Genomic DNA, 21,323 nt, shown 5'->3' on the forward strand with positions numbered 1-21,323 from the left:
TTTCCGTACAGGTTTTTGGTGTGGACTTACGTTTTCAAGTCTCTTGGTTATACATTAGGAGTAAAATTGCTAGGTCATATGGTAACTCTGTGTTTAGTATTTTGAGGAATTACCACACTGTTTTACAAAGTGACTGCACCTCTTTATCAACCTATTAGTAATGTAGGAGGGCTCTCATTTTTTAATATTTTCCCCAACACTTATTTTCTGTCTTTTTAATTTTATCCACCCCAGTGGGGTGAAGTGGTGTCTCCCTGTGGTTTTAATTTGCATTTCCCTAATAACTAATGATGTTGAACATCTTTTCAAGTGCTAATTGGCCATATTTGTGCATCTTCTTTGGAGAATTATCTATTCAAGTCCTTTGCTCATTTTTAAATTATTTTTGCTTGTGGTAAAATACACATAATATAATATTTGCCACCTTAACATTTTTTAAGTGTGCAATTCAATGGCATTAAGTATATGCTCATTGTTGTGTAATCATCGCCACCATCCATCTCCAGAACTCATCTTCCAAAACTGAAACTCTGCACCCATTACACACCAACTCCCCATTTCCCATTCCCCAGCCCCTGGCAGCCACCATTCTACTTTCTGTCTCTATGAATTTGGCTAGTCTAGGTACCTAGACCATATATAATGGAATCGTATAATATTTGTCCTTTTGTTACTGGCTTATTTGTGACTTAGCATAATGTCTTCAGGCTTCATCCGTTTTGTAGTATGTATTAGAATCTTCTTCCTTTTAAAGGTGGAATAATAGTACATTGCATGTATATACTACATTTTGTCCATCCATTCTTCTTTTGATTGGCACTTGGGTTGCTTCCACCCCTTGGCTATTGTGAATAATGCTGCTATTGAACATGGAAGTACAAGTATCTGTCCACGTCCCTGTTATCAATTATTTTGGGTAAATGCTGAGGAGTGGAATTACTGGACCATATAGTAATCCCATTTTTAAGTTTTTAGGAACTGCCACACTGTTTTCCATAGTAGCTGTACCATTTTACATTTCCACCAGTAGTGTACAAGGGTTCCAGTTCCAATTATCCTCACCAACACTTATTTTCTGCCTTTTTAAAAAAAAAACATAGCCATCCTAATGGAATTTTATTGTGGTTTTGATTTGTATTTTCCTAAAGAATACAGATTGTATCAGCCAGCTCCGACTGCCATAACAAATACCATAGACTGGGTGGCTTCAACGACAGAAATTTACTTCTTACAGTTCTGAAGGCTGAGAAGTCCAAGATCAAAGTTCTGGCCAATTTGGCTCCTGGTGAGAACTCACTTCCTGACTTGCAGGTGGCTGCCTTTTCACTGTGTCCTCACACAGAGGAGAAAGAGAGGTCATTCTCTCTTATTTTTTTACTAAAGTCACAAATCCTATTGGATTAGGGTCTTGCTCTTGTGACCTCATTTAACCTTAATTATCTCCTAAAAGTCCTATCTGCAAATACAGTCCCATGTGAATTTTGGAAGAACACAGTTTGGTCCATAGCAGTCACGTTGAGCGTGTTTTCACAGGCTTATTGGCCATTTGTGTGTCTACTTTGGACAAATGTCTATTCAAGCGTATGTCACTTTGTTCATTTTTAAATAGGGATTTTTGTTTTGTTTTGAGTTGTAAAGTTCTTTAATATTCGGGATATTAATCCTTTATCAGATATATGATCCACAAATATTGTTTCCCATTCTGTGAGTTGCCTTCTCATTCTGTTGATTGTGTCCTTTGCCGTTCACTTAAAAATTGGGTTATTTAATTTTTTATTGTTGAGTTGTAAGAGTTCTTTGTATATTCTGGATACAAGCCCCTTATCAGATATGAAATTTGCAAATATTTTCTCCCATACTGTGGGTTGTCACTTGATTTCCTGATGGCATCTTTTAAAGCACAAAAGTTTTAAATTTTGATGAAATCTTATTTACTTTTTCTTTTGTTGCTTGTGCTTGTGGTATCATAGCTATGAAATTGTTTCCTAATTCAAAGTCATGAAAACATGAGCTCCTATGTTTTCTTCTAAGACTTTTATAGTTTAGCTCTTACATTTAGGTTTATGATCCATTTGAATTGATGTTTGTATATGTTGTGAGATATTCCTTTTCTTTTAATCCCTAAGAACATAGTAAATTTAGAATGTTCGTTTACTAGATTCAATATGAAAAAAATTAGTAAAGAGGGTTTCTTTTTGATGTTTTGGGGGATCCTTTTAAAAAAGATACTGACTCATTGCAGACATGGAAAATCACATCTATTTATATCACCGAAAATATACCTCATTTAGATTAAACTCAACCATCTGTTTTATAAGCGGAGAAATCCAAACATAAGGTAACACCAGGAATGACTGCCAGTAGCAGGTGAGATAACACTCATTCAAAGATTATGAATAACATCTTGATTTCAAATAAAAGCTTGGTCTCATCTTTTTAGTCCAGACTTGGCTAAGACTACATATCATCTTTCAGTCTGATTAATGACAGGGTAACTAATTAGAGTAGGAAAGAGACTAGCAAATCATTTAAGATGTCAAGTGCAGTTAAGGTGTCATTTTGTCTTGGATAATAAAGCTCATAGCGACAGGTGTGTGTAATAAGAGCTGAGAATCCTCAGATCTTGAAGAGTCAAAGTAATGTTTTTAACATCAGCATTATTTAGTTGGATTCAATTTTCTTCCTCTGAATTGTCATACCGTTGAATTAAGCTTTGATTTACTGACATTCTAAGATTTGGTGTGAATTTTCTTTTTGCTTTGCAGGATGCACAGAATCAAAAATTAAAGACAAGTGTATGGTACCGTGAGGTAAATGATCATGTTTCCTTCTGTGCATGCTGGACTCTTGAACTCGATCTGTTGCAAAATGTCATTATTCTAAGGAATAGGTATTACCTTTGTGTTTATAGATTCTTGCATCTGCAGCAGACCTGCTTTATTAGAACCTGTGTAAGATATATGGCGGTGGTTTCTAGTTGGGACAACCATCTTTAGATGTTGGCTGGAAAGTCTTCTCTAGCAGATAGTACTAACAGGCTGATGAACTGAAGTATTCATTCAAATCCTTCTTCAGTTCTTTGGTGACGTTGACATTGTCCTTTTGTGATGTTTCTTTTCTGGCTGCTCCTAACAGGTTTGGGATGATGAGTTTTTATCCTGGAACTCCAGCATGTTTGATGAGATTAATGAGATCTCCCTACCTCTAAGTGCCATCTGGGCCCCTGATATCATCATTAATGAGTTGTAAGTGTATTTCTGTGGGGTTTATAGACTTCAGAATATTCAGACCAGTTGCTGATTACTCTCTGTTATTGTTACTATTTCTTGTTTCCTCAACTTTCCTCTGTCCTCAAGGAACAGATTGTTGGGAATATTCAGGTTAGAAGTACCATGAGTTAACATCACTTAAGATACAGGTTTGATTACTAATGCTTGATGCTGCTCATGGGCTATGTCTGTGTTTAAACAGTAGCAAGTGAGTTGACTTATGAGGCTGTCATTGCAGAACCCACCTTTGCCAGGGTGAATTATCTGCTGGCAAATGTGATTCTGTCTTTGCACTTCTAGGCTATCCTTGGATGTTATGGTCATTACCAATTCATAATCAGTTCTGTTTATGTGTTGGAAGGACAAAAGCCCTCTCTGTAACAACAAGACCTCTTGTGTCTCATATAGTGTGGACATTGAAAGATCACCCGACCTTCCCTATGTTTATGTGAATTCATCTGGGACCATTAAGCACTCTAAGCCCATCCAGGTGGTCTCTGCGTGCAATTTAGAGACATACGCTTTCCCATTTGATATCCAGAATTGCAGCCTAACCTTCAGTAGCATTCTGCACACAGGTAAGGCATAAGAGATGTAGTCTGCTAGTGGGCAAACACACCTGGGCTAGGTTGGCACACACAGGTGAAATTATATTATGCCATCCCTCAGGTCTCTTTCATTCTTACCTTAATTGACTTTCTATAAATCAGAATCTCTTCTTGCAGTTACTTGGCTCCTCTTGTAATTCAGGCTAAATTCAGTGTGGTACCCAAAGATATAGCCCACTGCTGCTGTTGGTTTGGAAATATAACATAAGGCCTCCACTGCCATGAGAAAGTTGTAGAAGTCACAGGATCAGCTCCATCATTCTACAGATAATGGGATACAAACCCATAATTCAGAGTTGTGTTTTTACAATGACTAGAACGTATTTATCCCACATCCCTACCCCTAATTCAAAATAATTATATTCAACCCCATCTTAGAAAGACTGTTACATGGGGGCAGGAGTAAAAGGAAGGCTTTGAATTCAGAGTTAGAAAGCTGGGTTGATATTGGTGCCTCTCTCTGTGGGCAATTCAACTGTTTTTCTCTGTTGTTTTCAGTGGAAGATGTAGACCTGGCCTTCCTGAGGAGCAGAGAAGACACCACGCATGACAAAAAGGCATTTTTGAATGACAGTGAGTGGGAACTTCTCTCTGTGTCCTCAACATATAACATCCTGCGGAGCAGCGCTGGAGATTTTGCCCAGATTCGGTTTAATGTAGGTCCGCCCCCTTTCTGTCCCGGTTGCTGCTTCTCTGCCATCTTTGACCTTCTCTGTTGGGCTGAGGAATCTCTGCTCTCTTGCATATTCCCATTCGTTGTCATCAGAAATGCAAGTCGGTGTCTCTAACACTCACATTTCAGAGACCAGAGGTTAAGTCACAGATGGTGAACTGCTGTAGCCCTTCCATATGAGTATAAAGAAAATGGTCTTCAGACACAGAGACCTGAACCAGCCACCACAGCAGGAATCCTCAAGCCTTTCAGTACATACAACATCCTCACTTTTTTTTGTTACTGGAGGCGTTGGGAATTGAATCCAGGACCTCATGCATGCTAAGCATGTGCTCTACCACTGAGCTATTTCCCAAACCCTGATATCCTCACTTCTAATTACTACTGATAGGGAAACAAAAAAGGAAACACACACAATAGTAACAAAAATTTGGAGACGAGTGTCTCTTCAACATTAATGTCCTGTTTGCAATTAAGTAAATTATTAATTAATTCCAGATGCAAATGCATAAAATTATCATATTATTAACTTGCACATCTTGAGGGATTAGCTAACAAATCACCCTCAGGATCTTCACAGACCACTGACAGTTTCCGGATCAGAAAAAACAACTACTCTAAAAGGGCCTCATGAGACCTGGAACTTCTCAGATGCACCACTGGGAATGCACTTGGCTGCATTGTTCACAGGGAGATTTGCCCAGCAGGTGCCCAGAGAGGGGGCAGGGGTGTGTGCCGGACGGTGAAGCGTGCTGCTTTGCAGTCCAGCGGCGCCGTCCTCCCTTCCCTCCTGGCAAACCATCTTGACACATGGTCTGCAACAAGTTCCTGCAGCCGGTGGACTCATCGTTAGCATTCAGCTCTGCTGTTTCTGCACAAAGTCAGCTGGTGATGGTGGTAGTAGTTGGCGGGGGCAGGGTGGGAGGGTCCTTCATGCCAGGTAATCTGATTGAAAAGCAGAGGCTACAGACAGGCCAGATGAATTCTCCTGGAACAGACCTAGGAAAATTCAGCCTAGACTAAGGTACTATGGTTACAATGAATAATCATAAACTAAGGAGGGGTGGTGGTGGTGAAATCACCTATTATTGAGGGCACAGAAGCCCTCCGTTGGTTAAAAGGTGTTGTGTGCAGCTTTTGAGCAAAGCTGTTGTTAAACCAAGGCCCCTTAGAAACAGCTGTGATTTGAACCTGACTAATGTATATCACTGCGGACCAGCTAATCGCAACTCACACCTTCCTTGTGGTAGGGCGTGGGTTCCTGCCTAGTCGGCTGGGTCTTCGGCAAAGCTTGCATGGTGGCTTGTTTGTCCACTTTTTTTAATCAAGGGAAAGGGAGGGGGAAAAAAAGGAAAGCTTTTTTAATTTCAATGAGTTTCTTGGCTAAGAGTAAACACCTCATTAATTTTAAAGATATCAGCCCGCAAACATTATTAATGCAGCCCGAATAATGGAAAGCATTAAAGGGAAATGCAAGGGAGCAGCACGTGTAAGGTGGAACGCAGTCACCTACCAAGCACTCTGGAGAATGCTGCACACACCATTACCTACACCGCACAGAGGAGACAAACAAAGACGAGAGATGGGGCAGGTAAACAGGAGCGTGTGTGCGCATGCGTACACACACACACACACACACACACACACACACACACACACACACTCTCTCTCTCTCTCTCTCTCTCTCTCTCTCAGTCTCTCCATAGAGTGGCCATTATTTGTAATTACATATCACCCTTTAGCCTAAATATTAATTTGTCTTCTCAACTGTGGTGAAAGATTTTCTATGTCTTATCTCCATTTCAAATATGATGAACAGAGGCATAAAAGATGATTGAAGGCAGAAGAGATTCCCCTGGATCTCAAGAACCATGATCTCATTCCTTTGCCTTCTTCACCGCCCTGCTTCTCCATTCAGTGTTCAGGTGGAGCGGGGCCGGAGGGGGCATCCATATGATGTTATGCTCTTGGAGCTTCTCCCTGGGTCCCTTTGCCCTGGGCATTAAGGTGGGTTATCTAACAAGGCTGGCTTCCACCCCGGCACTCTGGAACAGAGGAGGGAAAGAATCCTGAGAAGAGTCACCAATCGTATGTGGCAGGGCGGGGAGCTAGACTCAGGAGGAGTTCTGCAATGTTGAAAGACTTCAAGTAGATTCGGTGACTCTCTAGTTCAGTTCTTTATCTCCCTCGACCTCTCTCAGCTCCATGCCTCCCTGTTCCTACTCTGTGCACTGCCATTGGCTCAAGTTCTCTTGCTCCATACCTGACATCCTACTCTGAATTTAGCAATCGAGTCACCCTGGTGTCCTTCACCAACCCTTGGCCAATGATGTGAAGTTTGGAGCCCAGTTCCATACCAACACTGGGCCTGCCAGGGTCCTGGCAGCAAAGGGCCGTCTCCCTCTTAATCTAATCACCTGCTGTGTCCTAGTCCAGGCTGTCCAGCAGGGGGTGGGGGACAGGTGGGGCAGGCAGGAGGAACCAAGATCTACACACATCATTGCCCTGGGCCTGATGTACACCGCTGCCATCAATACTGAATCAGATGCTTCCAGTGCCCCATTGGTGCCAGCTAACATGTCATCACATCTGCCAACTCCAGGGCACGTGTTGTTTCTCAGAGGACACCGCTGACACTTTGGAGTCAGGCTGCATTCCACAGGGAGCCCAGAGCACAGGCACTTCAGCATCCAAGGGTGTCTGTGTGCAGCCAGGAACCCGATCCAGCAGCCATGGAGGGGAGGTTTCCTCCAGTTACGTCACTGGAGGTGCTGGTTCCCAGAAACAGCAGGGCGAGCATTCTATTTCTGTATAACAGTGTTTTGTTTCTTTTCTGTTTTGTAAAGAATGAGGGTAGAAGCGGGAGGAGGTAGAAATGAAATGTGAGCACTCGTGTTGGATGGAAAGGGTGGAGATTTGTGGAAACTAAAGTAAGCAGCCTGATCACCAGATGTCCTGTCACCGAGTAATTGCTCATCCAGGCAGGATTTTGGGGACCCACAAGGGACTCCTAGAAAAATGCAGAGGGGCATTTGGGAAAGAAAGATGCCTCATTCATCCTCTTTGGTAGGTGTAATTTTCCTTTCTAGACGAGGGTAGATTAATTTTGTTGAGATGTCCATTGAATGCAGCTCATAAACTTGATAGAAGATCCTTCTAAGCTCCACCAGGTGAGAGAGAGTGAGAGAGAGAGAGAGAACTTAGACCCCGAGAAACCCTTCCAGGGTCATTCAAGTAACCCTGAAATCATGAACTTTCTGCTGATCCAGCATGGCCTATGGTCTAAATCCAAGAAACTCTCACTCTTGTGCAAGGATCTTACTTAAATGGCAGCAACTTCCCCATTCTTTCTGAATTGGGAATGTTGGGAGGGGCTTGGGAGAGGAGGAAAATGGGCTTCGGTGTGAAGCGGGAGTCTGGGCGTCAAAATTCCAACTATGTCATAAAGACGGTCATGCAAAATTGAGTACTGGTGGGGTCTACCATCAAGGAGGCAATTAGAGGCTAACCTTGGGGCCTATTCCATCTCCAAGGAGCTCTCCGCACACACATTCTGAATTAGATTGATCTCTTTCATTAACATCAATAGGCTCCAAATACCTTTGTGTACTTATTATTACCTGGCTTTAATGGATAATGAAATTGTGGCATAATATTGCTAACACCTGAAGGGTGTCTAATGGAGAACACGGACTGAAACTAAAGTGCTTTTTCTTCCCTTTCTGCGGAATTTAAAGGCACCAGCTCCTTTAGTCCATTAGAAATGATGGGCTCTAGGTAAGGACATTTCAGCAGAGAGCTGTGTCTCACTGAGCTGGGGATGTACCGTCCCCCTGGCATCGGGGGGCCCTGCCTCTGACATGACCTGCAGACAGGTAGTCCTCAGGGGACTGAGCTCAGCTAGGAGAGGACCTGTTTGGACTCACTCCTCTCTCCTAGCCCATTGGGACTAGAAGTAGCATTATTAAGCGTCTAATACAAATCAATGAACATCTTTTCACCTCTTATCATCTGCCAAGTTCAATGATTAGCACTGAGAACACAAGCATGAATAAAACAAGGCTCCCAGTCCCTATCATGGGTCTCGAAATCTGTCCAGGGAGGCATCATAACAGCAACATAAAACAGAGAGCTAACTCTGCATCAGGCCCCGTTTTAGGAGGTTGGAGATGTACTCCTCACAACTCTACAAGGCGGGAACTCTGAGTATCCACACTTTTACAAATGGAGGAATTGGGGTGCAGAGAAGTTAAGGAACTTAACCAAGGTTACAGGGTGACTGGTGGAGTCTGGACTCGAACCTGACTCTGGAAACTCTGTGCTTAATTCTCTATGATGATGTGATGACATACAACTGAAGAAAAGCAGTATCTTCCAGTCCGATTCTGTGGCATCGTCCATTCACGGTGTGTTACCGGGCAAGTCACCTGTATTAGTCTCCTAGGGCTGCCATCACAAAGACCACTTTAAAACGATAGAAATTTATTCTCTCACAGTTCTGGAGGTCGGAAATCTGAAATCAAGGTGTTGGCCGTGCTGGTTCCTTCTGGGCGTGGTCGGGAAGAATCTCTTCCATGCCTTTGTCTTAGCTTTTGGTGGTTGCTGGCAATGTTGGCTTTCCGTGGCTTGTAGATGTGTCACTCCAGCGTCTGCCTTCGTCTTCATGTGGCTTTATCCTTTGCATGCCTCTTTTCTTCTGATGATAATGCTACCAGTCACACTGGGTCAAGGACCCACCCTATCCCAATAAGACCTCATCTTAACTAATCTCATCTGCAGTGATCTCGTTTTCAAACAAGGTCACATTCTGAGCTTCTGGAAGGACATGAATTTGGGGGGGGGCATTAGTCAACCCAGTACAGCCTGCCACCCTCTGACTCCCCCAGATTCATGTCTGCCCCACGTGTCAAGTATAGTCACCCCATCCCAACATCTGCAAATGTCTTAACCCAATTTTAAGACCAAAGTATCATCTAAACATAAACTCAGTCCCAAATTTCATCGTCGAATCAAGTGTAGACTCTGGGTACGGTCCATTCTGGGGCAAACTTCCATCTGCAGACTTGTGAAACATCTAACCATCAGAATCTGGCTCCTGATGCCATAAGATGTTGGCGGGGGCCGTTGAGGTGGCAAGAGCAGGGACCTGTCCTGTTCACAGTTCTCACTCCAATATTTAGAATGGTTCCTGTGGCTCTGTTCATGTTCAACTAGTGTTTCTTGAAAGTGGGAGTAAAGGGCTTTGAGGATCAAATGACATCATGAAAACAAAGCATTTCTGAAAACTGTGGGATAAAATTAGAGTTTCTCTAGATTGCACTGGGTCTGTAGAGAAAATTGGTCTAGTCCATGGGTAACATTGCCCAAATCAACCTAAAGAGAAAGGTGGGTTCTTTGTTCTTGAGGAAAACCAAGCCTGTAGGTACTATTCGGTCTCTTAGTGATCGGAACATCCTTGCTAAAAGGCAGCGGGATGGATGAGGTGGTTTTGGAGGGCCTGCCTAACTTCACAATTTTATAATCCAAACATAGACAGGGAGCTTTCTGCCTTATGTCACAGCACAAGCTAATTGTCTACCCTCATGCCTCCCTGTTTCCTCTCTACTTTCAGCTACTGCTGATACCCAGTGAGGAATGTTCTCACAAGAGGACCGGCTACATGATTTGCGGGGCCTGGTGCAAAGTGAAAAGGCAGGGCCCATGGCTTAGAAATTATTAAGAATTTCAAAATGGGGCCAAACCAAGCCTGGGGCCCTTCTAAATGCAGGGCTCCTTGTGACTGCATGAAGCCAGCCTGCCTCCCAACCCCTTAGCGTTGTCACTGCTCTCCCCTGGCACTTTGGGGAACATGTGGTCTGCGGACACTGCACTTTCTTGGAAACCAGGGACCCCCAGGAGCCACACTGCCCATCTTTGGTTCTGACCCAGATTTCCATTCATTCTCTGCATCAGCCTCTGGGTGGAGCGAAATCATCTCAGCATGCGCTATTTACATGGGAACTTTACTTAAAGAGTACAACAGCGAATCTCAATTGTACCCAAGATGCTTGGCAAGGCAAAAAATAAACTGCTTTTTTCAAAAAGGGAAATATCAAGGCATGGAGAGGTTAAGTACTCCCCGGCATCACTCAGCTAGCACGGGTAAGCACTTGTCCTTGAGGGGCTCGGGGACTCTGCCGTCCCTTTGACTCTAAGTGTGGGCTCATTCTGCTTGACCAACGTGCCTACTGGTACTTTTCCTTAGGGTTTGTTTTTACAGTTTTCATCTCCTTTATATAATATCCAACATGAAGTCTCTGCGGGCCTTCCCGCTTCCACCCTCCAGAGACAGCAGGCTTGGTCGCCCCAACCTCCCATATGGCCAATCACCAAAAGCCCAGGTGGGACCCCCAACACAAGACCCCCTGTGGGCCCCCTCTGACCACTTGGCCCCCTTCTCCTGGCCCCACCTGACCACAGCCACGTCTGTCACAGCATGATGAAGGGAGTGGAGAGGGGCAGGTTGGTGACAGTTTGTGTTGTGGTGGTTTCGCTTGTTGACTGCACTTTGGTAAAAAGTGTAAATTAACCAAATTATTGCAAAGCAGCGAGTGTTCCTCTGGTTTAGATGTTTGCAGCCAATTATGTTTCATGGGAAAGACAACAGCCAAACTACAACCTACCAAATGGCTCTGGTCTTCCAAGCTCCACTGAGTCAGGATATGCGTCTAAGACCCAAAGGTGGGGAGACCCCGCTCTCATCAGCAAGGTGATGTCTGGTCTCATCCAGCCAGGCTCTTCCCCCGCCACCTTCTGTTCCATCCCTGGCCTCTGCCTTGGATCATTTCTAAATAATTCTCTTCCAGAAAGGGAGGCAGAGGTGAGGGAGAAGAATCCTGAACTCAGAGCAGAGGCGTGATCGGACCAAGAGTATGCTATGTGGGAAAGAGCACAGGGCTTGGAATCAGAAAATGTGGGGGCCCATCCCACCTCGGCCACTTATTCAACTTACTTAAGGACTGACTCTGAGCTTTATTTTTTTTTAAATCTATAAGATGGAGATGCTATGTCACCTGACAACAAACTCGCAGTGAGGATTAAACAAATCACATCACATGTGAAAATTATCTAGCACACTGACACATAGAAATCAGAGCCATGGGAGGTTTCAGACATTACTTTTCCCCCCAAATCCAACAGCAAAGGGCCCAGAACATTCATTTATTCAGCAAACATTTACTGAATACCTGCTATAAAGTAAGTATTATTTTTGGCCCCATCAGGGGTTAAAAAAATTGCTGCTCTTATCCTCTAAGGGTCCGCAGGTTGGGGGAAGCAGCCCTGTCATATCCTGGTTTCTCTCCAGGAAGGATGAGAATAGATTTTGTGCTAATTACAGATGCTTCCTATCACCGCCCCAGAGAAGCTAGGTATAAAAAAGTGGCAAAATACTCATTATAATTTTATGAGACTTCAACTCCCAGCTACAGACACCACTCAGCCGCCCTCTCCCCAAGCCATCCTGCAGGCCCCACCGGATGTCTTCAGTTGTTCCCCACTCAAATCTACGTTTGCTCCTAGAGACCAGGCTGTGGCCTGCAGAGATGGGACCCCTGGTCAGGTTGAGCCAGTTGCTGGCAGGGGGAGCAGTGGCAGGAGGTTGGAGGGAGGGGGAGAGCGAGTGGGGTGTTATTTCTTCATTTCTCTCCCTGCCAAGCTGGCTGTGATCCAAAGAGGAAACCACAATTCTGCCCAGTTTTCTCTCCCCAGGTTTCAATCACATTCCCAGTCCTTGGTCCCTTCAGGGACAGCTCAGCCAGTCCCCCCAAGCCCTGAAGCACTGCCTTCCCTCTTATAATTTCTTTATCTCCTGCCCACACCTGTCAAGCCCCCCTCAACTTTCCCAATTTAATGGTGCTATTTGTTCCTGCCCAGACTCTGACCAATACACAGGTGCTAAGGTGTTTGCAGTCCCAGTAAGAAGACAGACTAAACCCAAACCAATACGATGTATTGCATACAGAGCCATTTAAGAAGGAAGATTTGGGTGTAAGACCTGGTTTTAAAACAGTCTCTCCCTAACCAGCTGTGTGAATTTAGACCAGCGGTTTCATCTCTACGAAGGTCTGTTTCCCTGTTTGTAAAATGGAGATAATAACACCCAGTCCTCAGAGTTGTTAAGAGGATTAAATAAATGCATATGAAACACTTAGTCTAGTGCCTGGCAGACAGCAAGCAGTGAATAAATGATAACTTATTATTATAATTATTAATATTAATATTAGCTCTATGTAAAGCTTAAAAGATTTTTTCCCCTATTTTTTTAAACCACAAGATAATCTCCTGTTTTTAAACTACACAGACTTTTCACTTTATGCAAAAATGTTGGGACTGCAGAAAGTGTTCTTGGCTGGGGTTTGGCTACACATTAGTCCGTTGGCTTAGACCCTCTTTTCAGTAGGTCCCTTGTCCCCTGCCAGGTAGTGATTCGCAGGCGCCCCCTGGTCTATGTTGTGAGCCTGCTGATTCCCAGCATCTTCCTGATGCTCGTGGACCTGGGGAGCTTCTACCTGCCGCCCACCTGCCGTGCCAGGGTTGTGTTCAAGACCAGCGTGCTGGTGGGCTACACGGTCTTCAGGGTCAACATGTCTGATGAGGTGCCCAGGAGCGCAGTGAGCACCCCGCTGATTGGTGAGCATCTTCCATCACTCCTGTCAAAGATCCAATGTTGCATTTCAGATGGGGGGAAGGAAGAGGCCCAGAGACCCCTGCTAACTCCGCCTCCTCCGGCTCCTTCCTGCAGGGGTCTTCTTCACGGTCTGCATGGCCTTCTTGGTTCTCAGCTTATCCAAGTCCATCCTGTTGGTCAAATTCCTCCATGATGAGCGGTGCAGCCGGCAGGAGCAGACCCTCCTGTGCCTTCGAGGGGACACCGATGCTGGTGGGCCTAGAGTGGATCCCCGCACCCAGTCGGCTGGGGTCACAGGTTTGTGGGAAGCCTTGGGGTTCCTGCCTTGTCTTGCTTTATCACCCTCAGCACCAGTTCCATGGGTAGGGCAGCAGGCTGTGTGAAAAAATGGAAAGATCCACTGCTTAGCCTCTGTACTGCCTTTTACATTACCTCCCTGGAGACTGAAGACCATCTCCTGCTGGCTTTCCAGAAAGCCCCATTTTAGCCTAGAGGTCAAGCCCTCAGTTCCCTTGTGTCATTGTCTAGTTTCAACCAGTTCCCTGAAGTGACTGAGCCATTGGCTCCAGAATAGTGCAGTGCCTGTGCACACGCACACACACACACACACACACACACACAAATAGTTTGTATGTATTTGGGTTCTATTTGCTTAATGTAAGCAAGTACACACATCATCCCAAAGCTCCCTTTGACAGCACATATACTAGAATTGGAACAACACAGAGGTCAGCATGGCCCCGGAGCAAGGACGACACACAAATTCACGAAGTGTTCCATGCTTGAAAGTTGCCGAGAGAGTATGGCCCAAAAGCTCTCATCACAAGAACAAATATTTGTAACTTTGTGTGGCGATGGGTGTTACCCGGATTTACTGTGATCATTTCACAACATATACAAATATTGAATCACTATGTTGTACACTTGAAACTAATATAATGTTGTATGTCAGTTACATCTCAATTTTTTAAAAAAGAACTACTCTAGCCCCTAGAGCTCTAAGCGACTAGCTCAGAAAATCTCCTGGATGGATGAGCCCAGACACCATGCTTACACAACACCCTACTTGCCACGTTCTCTAGGGCTTCCTTCAGGACAGCCTTGCCTCCCCTCAGCGGCAGGGAGAGGTTCCTTAATCCTAACCCAGCCCCGTTTTGCCTACGACCTTTCTTGAAGGATGAGGCCATTGGCTTCAGTGGGAAGTCTAGGGGAGCCCTCAAAGTCTCTGTCTCATGCAGAGTGTTTTCCTCCCATGCAGAGTTCCCCGTCTGGCAAGAGCACCAGGCCCAGTCCGAGACCCTGAAGGAAGTCTGGTCCCAGCTCCGCTCCATTAGCAGCTACTTCCAAACCCGGGACCAGGCGGACCAGCAGGAGGCCGGGTGGCTGGCCCTCTTGGAACGCTTTGACCGACTGCTCTTCCAAAGCTACCTCGTTGTGCTGGGACTTTACACCGTCACCCTGTGCTCCCTCTGGGTGTCGTGGAGCGGCTTGTGAAGGCTGAAGTCTGCTGGTCTCAATCAGTGTGCTCTCATGGCACGTGGGGAAGGCTGACAATTTGGGGGAGGATATGGGAGGGGGCGGAATGGTGGGTTTAAAAGCTCTCTAGCTGCTGTTGCCTCTTATTACTCAGCCCAAGGACACACACCTAATGAGCTGTTGAGCGACCCAGGAGTAATGCATTCATGATGAAAATGCATAAACAGTACGACAGTACGAGGTATTCAGTGGAAAAGTAAATCTGTCTTCTTACCCAGTTCACTCCCCAGAAGGGACCACCATTAGCAATCTCTTTCAGAAAATTTCTAGGCCTATACAAGCAGACATGTATGTTTAAATGTTTTTTTTTAATTGTAAGATCACTCCATCTCCTAGTTCTATCTTGATCACTTACTAGATGAGTCATTCAACAAAACTTTCAATGAGTGTCGACTAAGCCCTAGGTATTATGTTAGGCACGCCAGACAATACAAAATGGGTCAGTTTCAGATCATTCTTCACTTGACTTGACTCCTGGGGAACCTTGTTCCAACCAGAACACAAAATTCCCTCCATGCCTGTATCCTGAAGCTCTTGTGCCACCGCCCCATTTGAGTCATCTTTCTCTGTGCCTTCTCGGCCGTGTATTATTATTGGAAGGGATCCAGGTGCTAAGAGTTCTGTGTCCAATCCAGCACAACATTTATCAACACACACCATGGGTAAGGCACTGAGCTGGGAGATTGCCTTAATGCATGGCCCTTGGGGTCAAGGAATTTATAATCCGCTATCTTTGTATTTGTCTGCCTGGGCTGCCGTAACAAAATATCACAGATGGGTTGACTTAAGCAGAGATTGGTTTTTCTCACAGTCTGGAGGCAGGAAGTCCAAGATCAAGGTGTTGGCAAGGCTGGTTTCTTCTGAGACCTCTCTCCTTGGCTTGTAGGTGGCTGCTTTCTTCCTGTGTCCTCATATGGTCTGTCTCCTGTGTGTGTGTGCATGTGTGTCTAAATTTCCTCCTTTTATAAGGACATTAGTCATATTGGACTAAGGCCCACCCTAATGAACTCATTTAACCCTAACTACTTCTTTAAAGGCTCTGTTTCTAAATCCAGTCCCTTTGCGAGGTACAGGTGGTTAGGACTTCAATATATGAATTTGGGGGGACACAATTCAGCCCATAAAACTCCCGTGATTGCAGAGGCTTGGCAAATCTGTAACCTGCAGGGCAGGCTGGCAGGCTGGAGACCCAGGGAAGAGTTGCAGTTCGAGTCCAAAGGTGGTCTGATGGCAGAATGTGCTCTTCTGTTATGGAGGTTGATCTTTTTCTATTAAGGCCTTCAAATGATCAGATGAAGCCCACCCATATTCTGGAGGGTAATCTGTTTTATTCAGAGTCTACTGGTTTAATCTAGTAGGTTTAATACTCCAGGATAAACCTTCACAGAAACATCATGAATAATGTTTGAACAAATATCTGGGTACCGTGGCCCAGCCACGTCGACATGTAAAATTAACCATCAGAGTCCCAGTGGTCCCTTAGCTTCCCACCTATGACCACGGCCTCTCGTCCGGAGGAGCCCTCATCACCTTGCACTTGGGTAACTAGTCAACCTCTGGTTCATACTCTTCAGTTGCCAGTTCTGTACTGATCATCCTATCGTGTGGTAGTTCCTGTGGCCTCATAACCTGAATCTTAAGATTAGAATTCAAGCCTTCCACAAAGTTTCCCTCCCCTTATATTTGACTTTCTTCATTTCTCATTGATTCCTACTACGGAGTCCTCAATTTAGCCAAACCAGCCTGCCTGCCATCCTCCTCAGGAAGGGCTGTACTTCCATCTAAGCCTCTACTTCTAGTTGGCATGCTCTTGCTTGTTTGTTTGTTTCACCAACTTGTATATCACTGTCTGAAGATCCTGCTCAAAGGAGCTGTCTTCCCTCACCTCTTCCACCTGGTCCCCCCAGGACTCTGTCTTCTCTCTTGTATCTTCAGATGTATATTATCTCCTGTCCTCTTTGAATGTTTTGTGGCTTTGTGTGTGTGTGTGTGTGTGTGTGTTTGCGTGTGTGCATCACTTGTAAAATAGATCATACACTCCTGGAATAGAAATCCTCTTTTCTATTTCTAGTTTATCCCTCATCTCTGCCCAGGTACACACAGAGTTTTGCTCATAGTGACTCTGCAAAATTATTAAAATTTAAACCTAGCTCACCACTGATGATAGACACATTTCTACTGTGTTTTCCCCAGTCTGAGGGATGAAATCTGCCCAAAGTCACCCATGCAGTCCCTCAGCATCCCTCACGCAGGGCAGATGTCAGGAATTGGTGGGTAGAAAAACACAGTGGGCTGAGTGACAGGCATCACTCCTAAGGCAGCTGGCAGAGGACTGCTCTTTGCTGGGAACTTTTTCCAGCATTAAAATTGCCCTTAAAAAAACCTGCCCCCCCATCTCCCCAAAGAAAAAGAATTTAAATTCAAACAGCCTTTACCTGCATCCTCCCTCTCTCATTACCTCCCAGTTAGTGCTCAACGCCAATTGTCCATGAAATTCCACTGCTGCTGTTAATGAAATGAGGAACATAAGAAGTTTGTGAACAGGAAGTGTCCACGCAAACCTCCACCTGTTTCCCTCCTCACTTCCTACTTCCTGCTACTGGCCTCCTCTGCTTCAGCCTGCTCAGTTAGCCTCTAAATTGACTCCTAAATCTCTCCCCACTTCCTTGGTTATTGGAGGAGGAAAAAGCCTGCAGTGAACGCTCCACAACAGAGGCTCTTTCCTTTCCAACCGTGTGTTGAAGAAGGCACCTGACTTTGCTCCTGGCTCCATCACCACCAAGCCAGGGGACCTCAAGCCTAACCTCTCAGAGCTTCAGCTTCCCCTGTTTGGCCTCGGCATTACTTCCACTTATTCTACCCATATCACAGAGTTTTGAGGATCAGAAGGAAGCCATGTATTTAATAGCACTTCGAAAAGAAAAGAATATATCACACAATAAAAAGACCTGCCTGCGATCAACAGATGGGTTCCAGTCTCGAGCCCTCGATGTGCGGTCCTCTTTCAGCTGCCTCTCTCAGAATCATTTATGGGCTCTGGTTCTCCCCAGAAGCGCCTTTTTTCCAGGATCCAAGGGCTGAAGCCATCACATGCCTCCTTGTCGGGGACTTGGGTTGGGGGAGACTGTCCAAGAGACTTCCCACTTTACTTTCCACGCAGCTCACCTTGGCTTCCTCCCTAGGGAGTATCTCCCAGGCTCTCTCTGTCGGCCTCTACGAAGCAGCCCTTCAGGATCGAAGCCTGGCTGCCGCTAAGCTGGGCCCTGGAGTGGACCTCCTCTGTCCAAGTGCCAAGTGGCTCTGACCTCAACGGGGCAGCCAGGGACTCATTCTGCGCCCTGGATAGGGTCTGCGTCCTGAAGCAAAGCCATTGTCAACAATGGCACTAGAGCTTTCCTCCTGGAGGAGTGTCCCCCTGCAGCGGAAGGTAAAGGGCGCCAGCCGCCCTTATTTGCTGAGCAGCGTTCACTCAGCCCCTCCAAATGTTTGTACATTTCATGATTCCTGTTTCATAGACGAAGGAAACTGAGGAACAGAGCAAAAGTGGGATTTTCCCAGCTGTGAAGGCTCCTACCGTCTGCTGTTACCCAGAATCTAAGGTATTTTCAGCACTCACCAAGAAATCCCAGCGCCAGTTCTGGGATTTCACTGCGGTCTAGAAGAAAGAGTGAGTGAAGCACAGCCCCCAGCTAGACAGGCAGCCCTCCTTGTCACTGTATCTCAGAATGACTTCCAAGTGCTGCGGCTATGATCTCCCACAGCTTCTGCAGCCCTTTGTTTGACCAGTAATTCTGCGGTGGAGGTCTCTCCTCCCAAGACATCCCCATCTCCCTCTCCAGTTTTCCTAGAGGGGAGGAGCCCTGTAGTTAAGGGAGCTGAGCCCCTGGCCTCTTACATCCCCAGCCAGTCTCCCGGGGTCCAGCTTTAAGCCTAGTGAGTCAGACCCAAAAAGGAACCAAAGAGCTGCAGCATGAAGCTGCTCCTGAAGGCATCAGCCCTTTCCACAGTGCAGCCCCGAGCGCTCCCAGGTCCTCTCACTGCTCAGGGATCCAATTACGCATCTAAACGCAAGGTTAGCAGAAGGGGATGGAGCTTAAACTTTTACCCCACCCTGCGGCTTTGAGGTTCCAGAAAACTTCAGGTCTTGGGTTTTAAGCTAAGGATTTCCTCCACCAGCTCCTAGGTGGTGGGTGGTCACCCCGGGCAGCGATCTGAGCCAGTTCCTGTGTTTCCTCCAGGAAGTCTGTGCCTCCCTCCCTGCCACCCGCTCTGTGCCTGGGGCTCAGCTCAGTGTCCCCCCCTTCCGTTCCATGGCGGCTCACTGTCCGTCTCAGCAGCCAGAAGCTCTCGGTCCCGAGTTATCCACCTGCCGAGACAGTAAGAGCTTCGCAATTAGCTGAGCACCAGCACGGAGGCTTTTATGAGCTGCCACACCCCCAGCACACTCCGGCGTGCGGAATTGAAAACGGCCCACTCCAGTGATTAGATGAGGGGTTGAAGCAGCCCGGTGTGCCACCCCAGCCCCTCCTTGTCCTGTCAGGGGGGTGATGTAGTTAAGTTTGTGCTTCATTGGGCAGAGGCCATGAAGTGGGAATGGCAGCGAGCCTTTCTGGCGGGGAGGGGAGAAGGGACCTCAGGGCAGTGGGCAGGTGCCATGGCAGGGAGCAGACTCCAGATCTGGGTGGGGGAGCCCCTTGCTTGCCCCTTACCTGGCCTTTCCTACCTCTCCCAAAGTCTAAGGCTCCAAAGACTGGGGCCCACGCAGACCTAGTGGGATTATCAGCCCTAATTGGTGTCACTAGGGGTGGATGGCCAGCCATTGATCGGACCCGCCTCCCGCTCATGTGACTCCTCCTTTCTGGAGAGCTCCAGGCTGAGAGCAAGGGGGCCGAGGGGCTGTTGGCAGTTCTTTTTCTCCCCACCTCCCTGGTCAGTCTTGGCTTCTCTGCTCTTCCCCATACAAGCCTCCCTCTCTGTCTCTATCCCATCTGCTTCCTCCTGGGTGCCGACACTGCAGGCTTTGGGGTCAGAAGTGTTCATTTGTTCCACTACAGCATAGTGACCCAGAGCTGACATAGCTTTGGTCTCGGTGCAAATCTGAGGGTTAGGCAGAGGCTGCCTGGAGTGCTGTCTTGAGACAGATTTTGGGGCCACAGGCTGACTCTGCGGGAAAGGATGCTGTGATCAATTTGTGATGTCTGCCCCAGGCAAGATAGGGGTGAGAGGACAAACAGAGCTAAGGTTTACTGAGGGTTTCCCCCTGTGCCAGGCACTGTGCTGACTTCTTAGGAGGAATTATTCTAGGATCCCTAGAGTGCCAGCCCTGGGAGAGCGGGGAGCTTACTGTGTTCACTGCTATATTTCCAGTGCCTACGACAGTGCTGGCCACACAGGAAACACTCAGTATGTCAATATGTGTCACACTGGGTTTAAATTCCAGCTCCATCACTTATTAGCTATGTGATTTGGGGGCAAGTCATTTAAACTCTGGGCCTCAGTGTCCTCATCTATATAATGCGATTAATAGTAACCCTGGCTAATAGAGTCATTAGGAGAATTAAATGAGTTACTACATGTAAAATTCTTAGAAAAGTAGCTGGTATATGATCAGATGATAGTTTTTAATCCTTAGTATTCATATCCTCATTTCACAAGTAATCAGTGTCACTTACATCTGTGCCAGACACTTCTCTAAGTGCTCTCTCTCTGTCTCTAATCTCATTATCTCATTAGGTAGATAATATAAAAATTAATAAACAGAAACGTCAATTCAGATGGAGTTGGGCGGTCAGAAGGGGGAGTCCTCACACCCTAAATGACAGCAGAGCCCAACAGGAAGAAGAAAAACTTTCTCTTCTAGACCATCAGGAGCTCAGCCAACAAGAGATGATCACAGCTCAGCCAATGAAAAGCTACTGCACTTTGAACTCTCAATTCATCCAATGGGCTCTTTGTTTACTATAGCCCTCTCAACTTCCTCTTCCTCTCTATAAAAGAGTTCTCTCCTTGTTGTATGAGACTTGCACGTGGCTTGCCATGGTTGCTGACCCCAGATTGCAAATCTTTGCTAATCCTGAATAAACCCATTACTGCTGAAGAAGTAATTGTCTATTTGTTCAAGGTCAACAATAGATGGATAGATAGATAAATAGATAGATAGGTAGATAATGCTATGGTTATTATGAGGATTATATATATTATGAGATATACGTGTATAATAAGATATCGTATACCATCATCCCTTGGTATCTGCAGGGTATAGGTTCCAGGACCCCCCGCCATGGATGCCAAATCTGTAAATGCTCAAGTCTTATACAGTCAGCTCTCAGAATCTGTAGGTTCCACATCCACAGGTACAAAGGGCTGATTCATAATAACCCTAGCATTATTCCCATTTCACAGTTAAAGAAACTGAGGCACAGAGAGGTTAAGTTGCCCAAGATCACTAAGCTAGTAAGTAACAAAGCTCAGATTCAAATCTAAGCAGTCTGAGTCCAGACTCTTGGGCTCTTTGCTAACCTCAGGCTCACTCTGACTCCAGGGCTTGCCCTCTTGAGCATTACATCTTC

At 46.0% G+C, this 21,323-nt stretch overlaps 1 protein-coding gene and 1 non-coding gene across 2 annotated transcripts in view; both read left to right on the top strand.

Annotated features, from left to right (window-relative positions):
- Positions 1 to 14,712, top strand: part of HTR3B (5-hydroxytryptamine receptor 3B) — a 32,070-nt gene extending 17,358 nt beyond the window's left edge. Inside the window, exons 4-10 of the mRNA XM_010983318.3 lie at positions 2,766 to 2,810; positions 3,136 to 3,245; positions 3,678 to 3,847; positions 4,376 to 4,533; positions 13,010 to 13,220; positions 13,333 to 13,515; positions 14,477 to 14,712. Of these exons, the coding sequence (XP_010981620.2) occupies positions 2,766 to 2,810; positions 3,136 to 3,245; positions 3,678 to 3,847; positions 4,376 to 4,533; positions 13,010 to 13,220; positions 13,333 to 13,515; positions 14,477 to 14,712 (1,113 nt within the window). The remainder of the gene's footprint in view (positions 1 to 2,765; positions 2,811 to 3,135; positions 3,246 to 3,677; positions 3,848 to 4,375; positions 4,534 to 13,009; positions 13,221 to 13,332; positions 13,516 to 14,476) is intronic.
- Positions 13,903 to 14,004, top strand: LOC116150269 (U6 spliceosomal RNA). The gene has a single exon (XR_004133985.1). It is a non-coding gene; the product is annotated as a U6 spliceosomal RNA (small nuclear RNA).
- Positions 14,713 to 21,323: the final 6,611 nt, after the last annotated feature.

This window comes from Camelus dromedarius, chromosome 34, assembly GCF_036321535.1.
Source record: "Camelus dromedarius isolate mCamDro1 chromosome 34, mCamDro1.pat, whole genome shotgun sequence".
Classification (NCBI taxonomy): Eukaryota; Metazoa; Chordata; class Mammalia; order Artiodactyla; family Camelidae; genus Camelus; species Camelus dromedarius.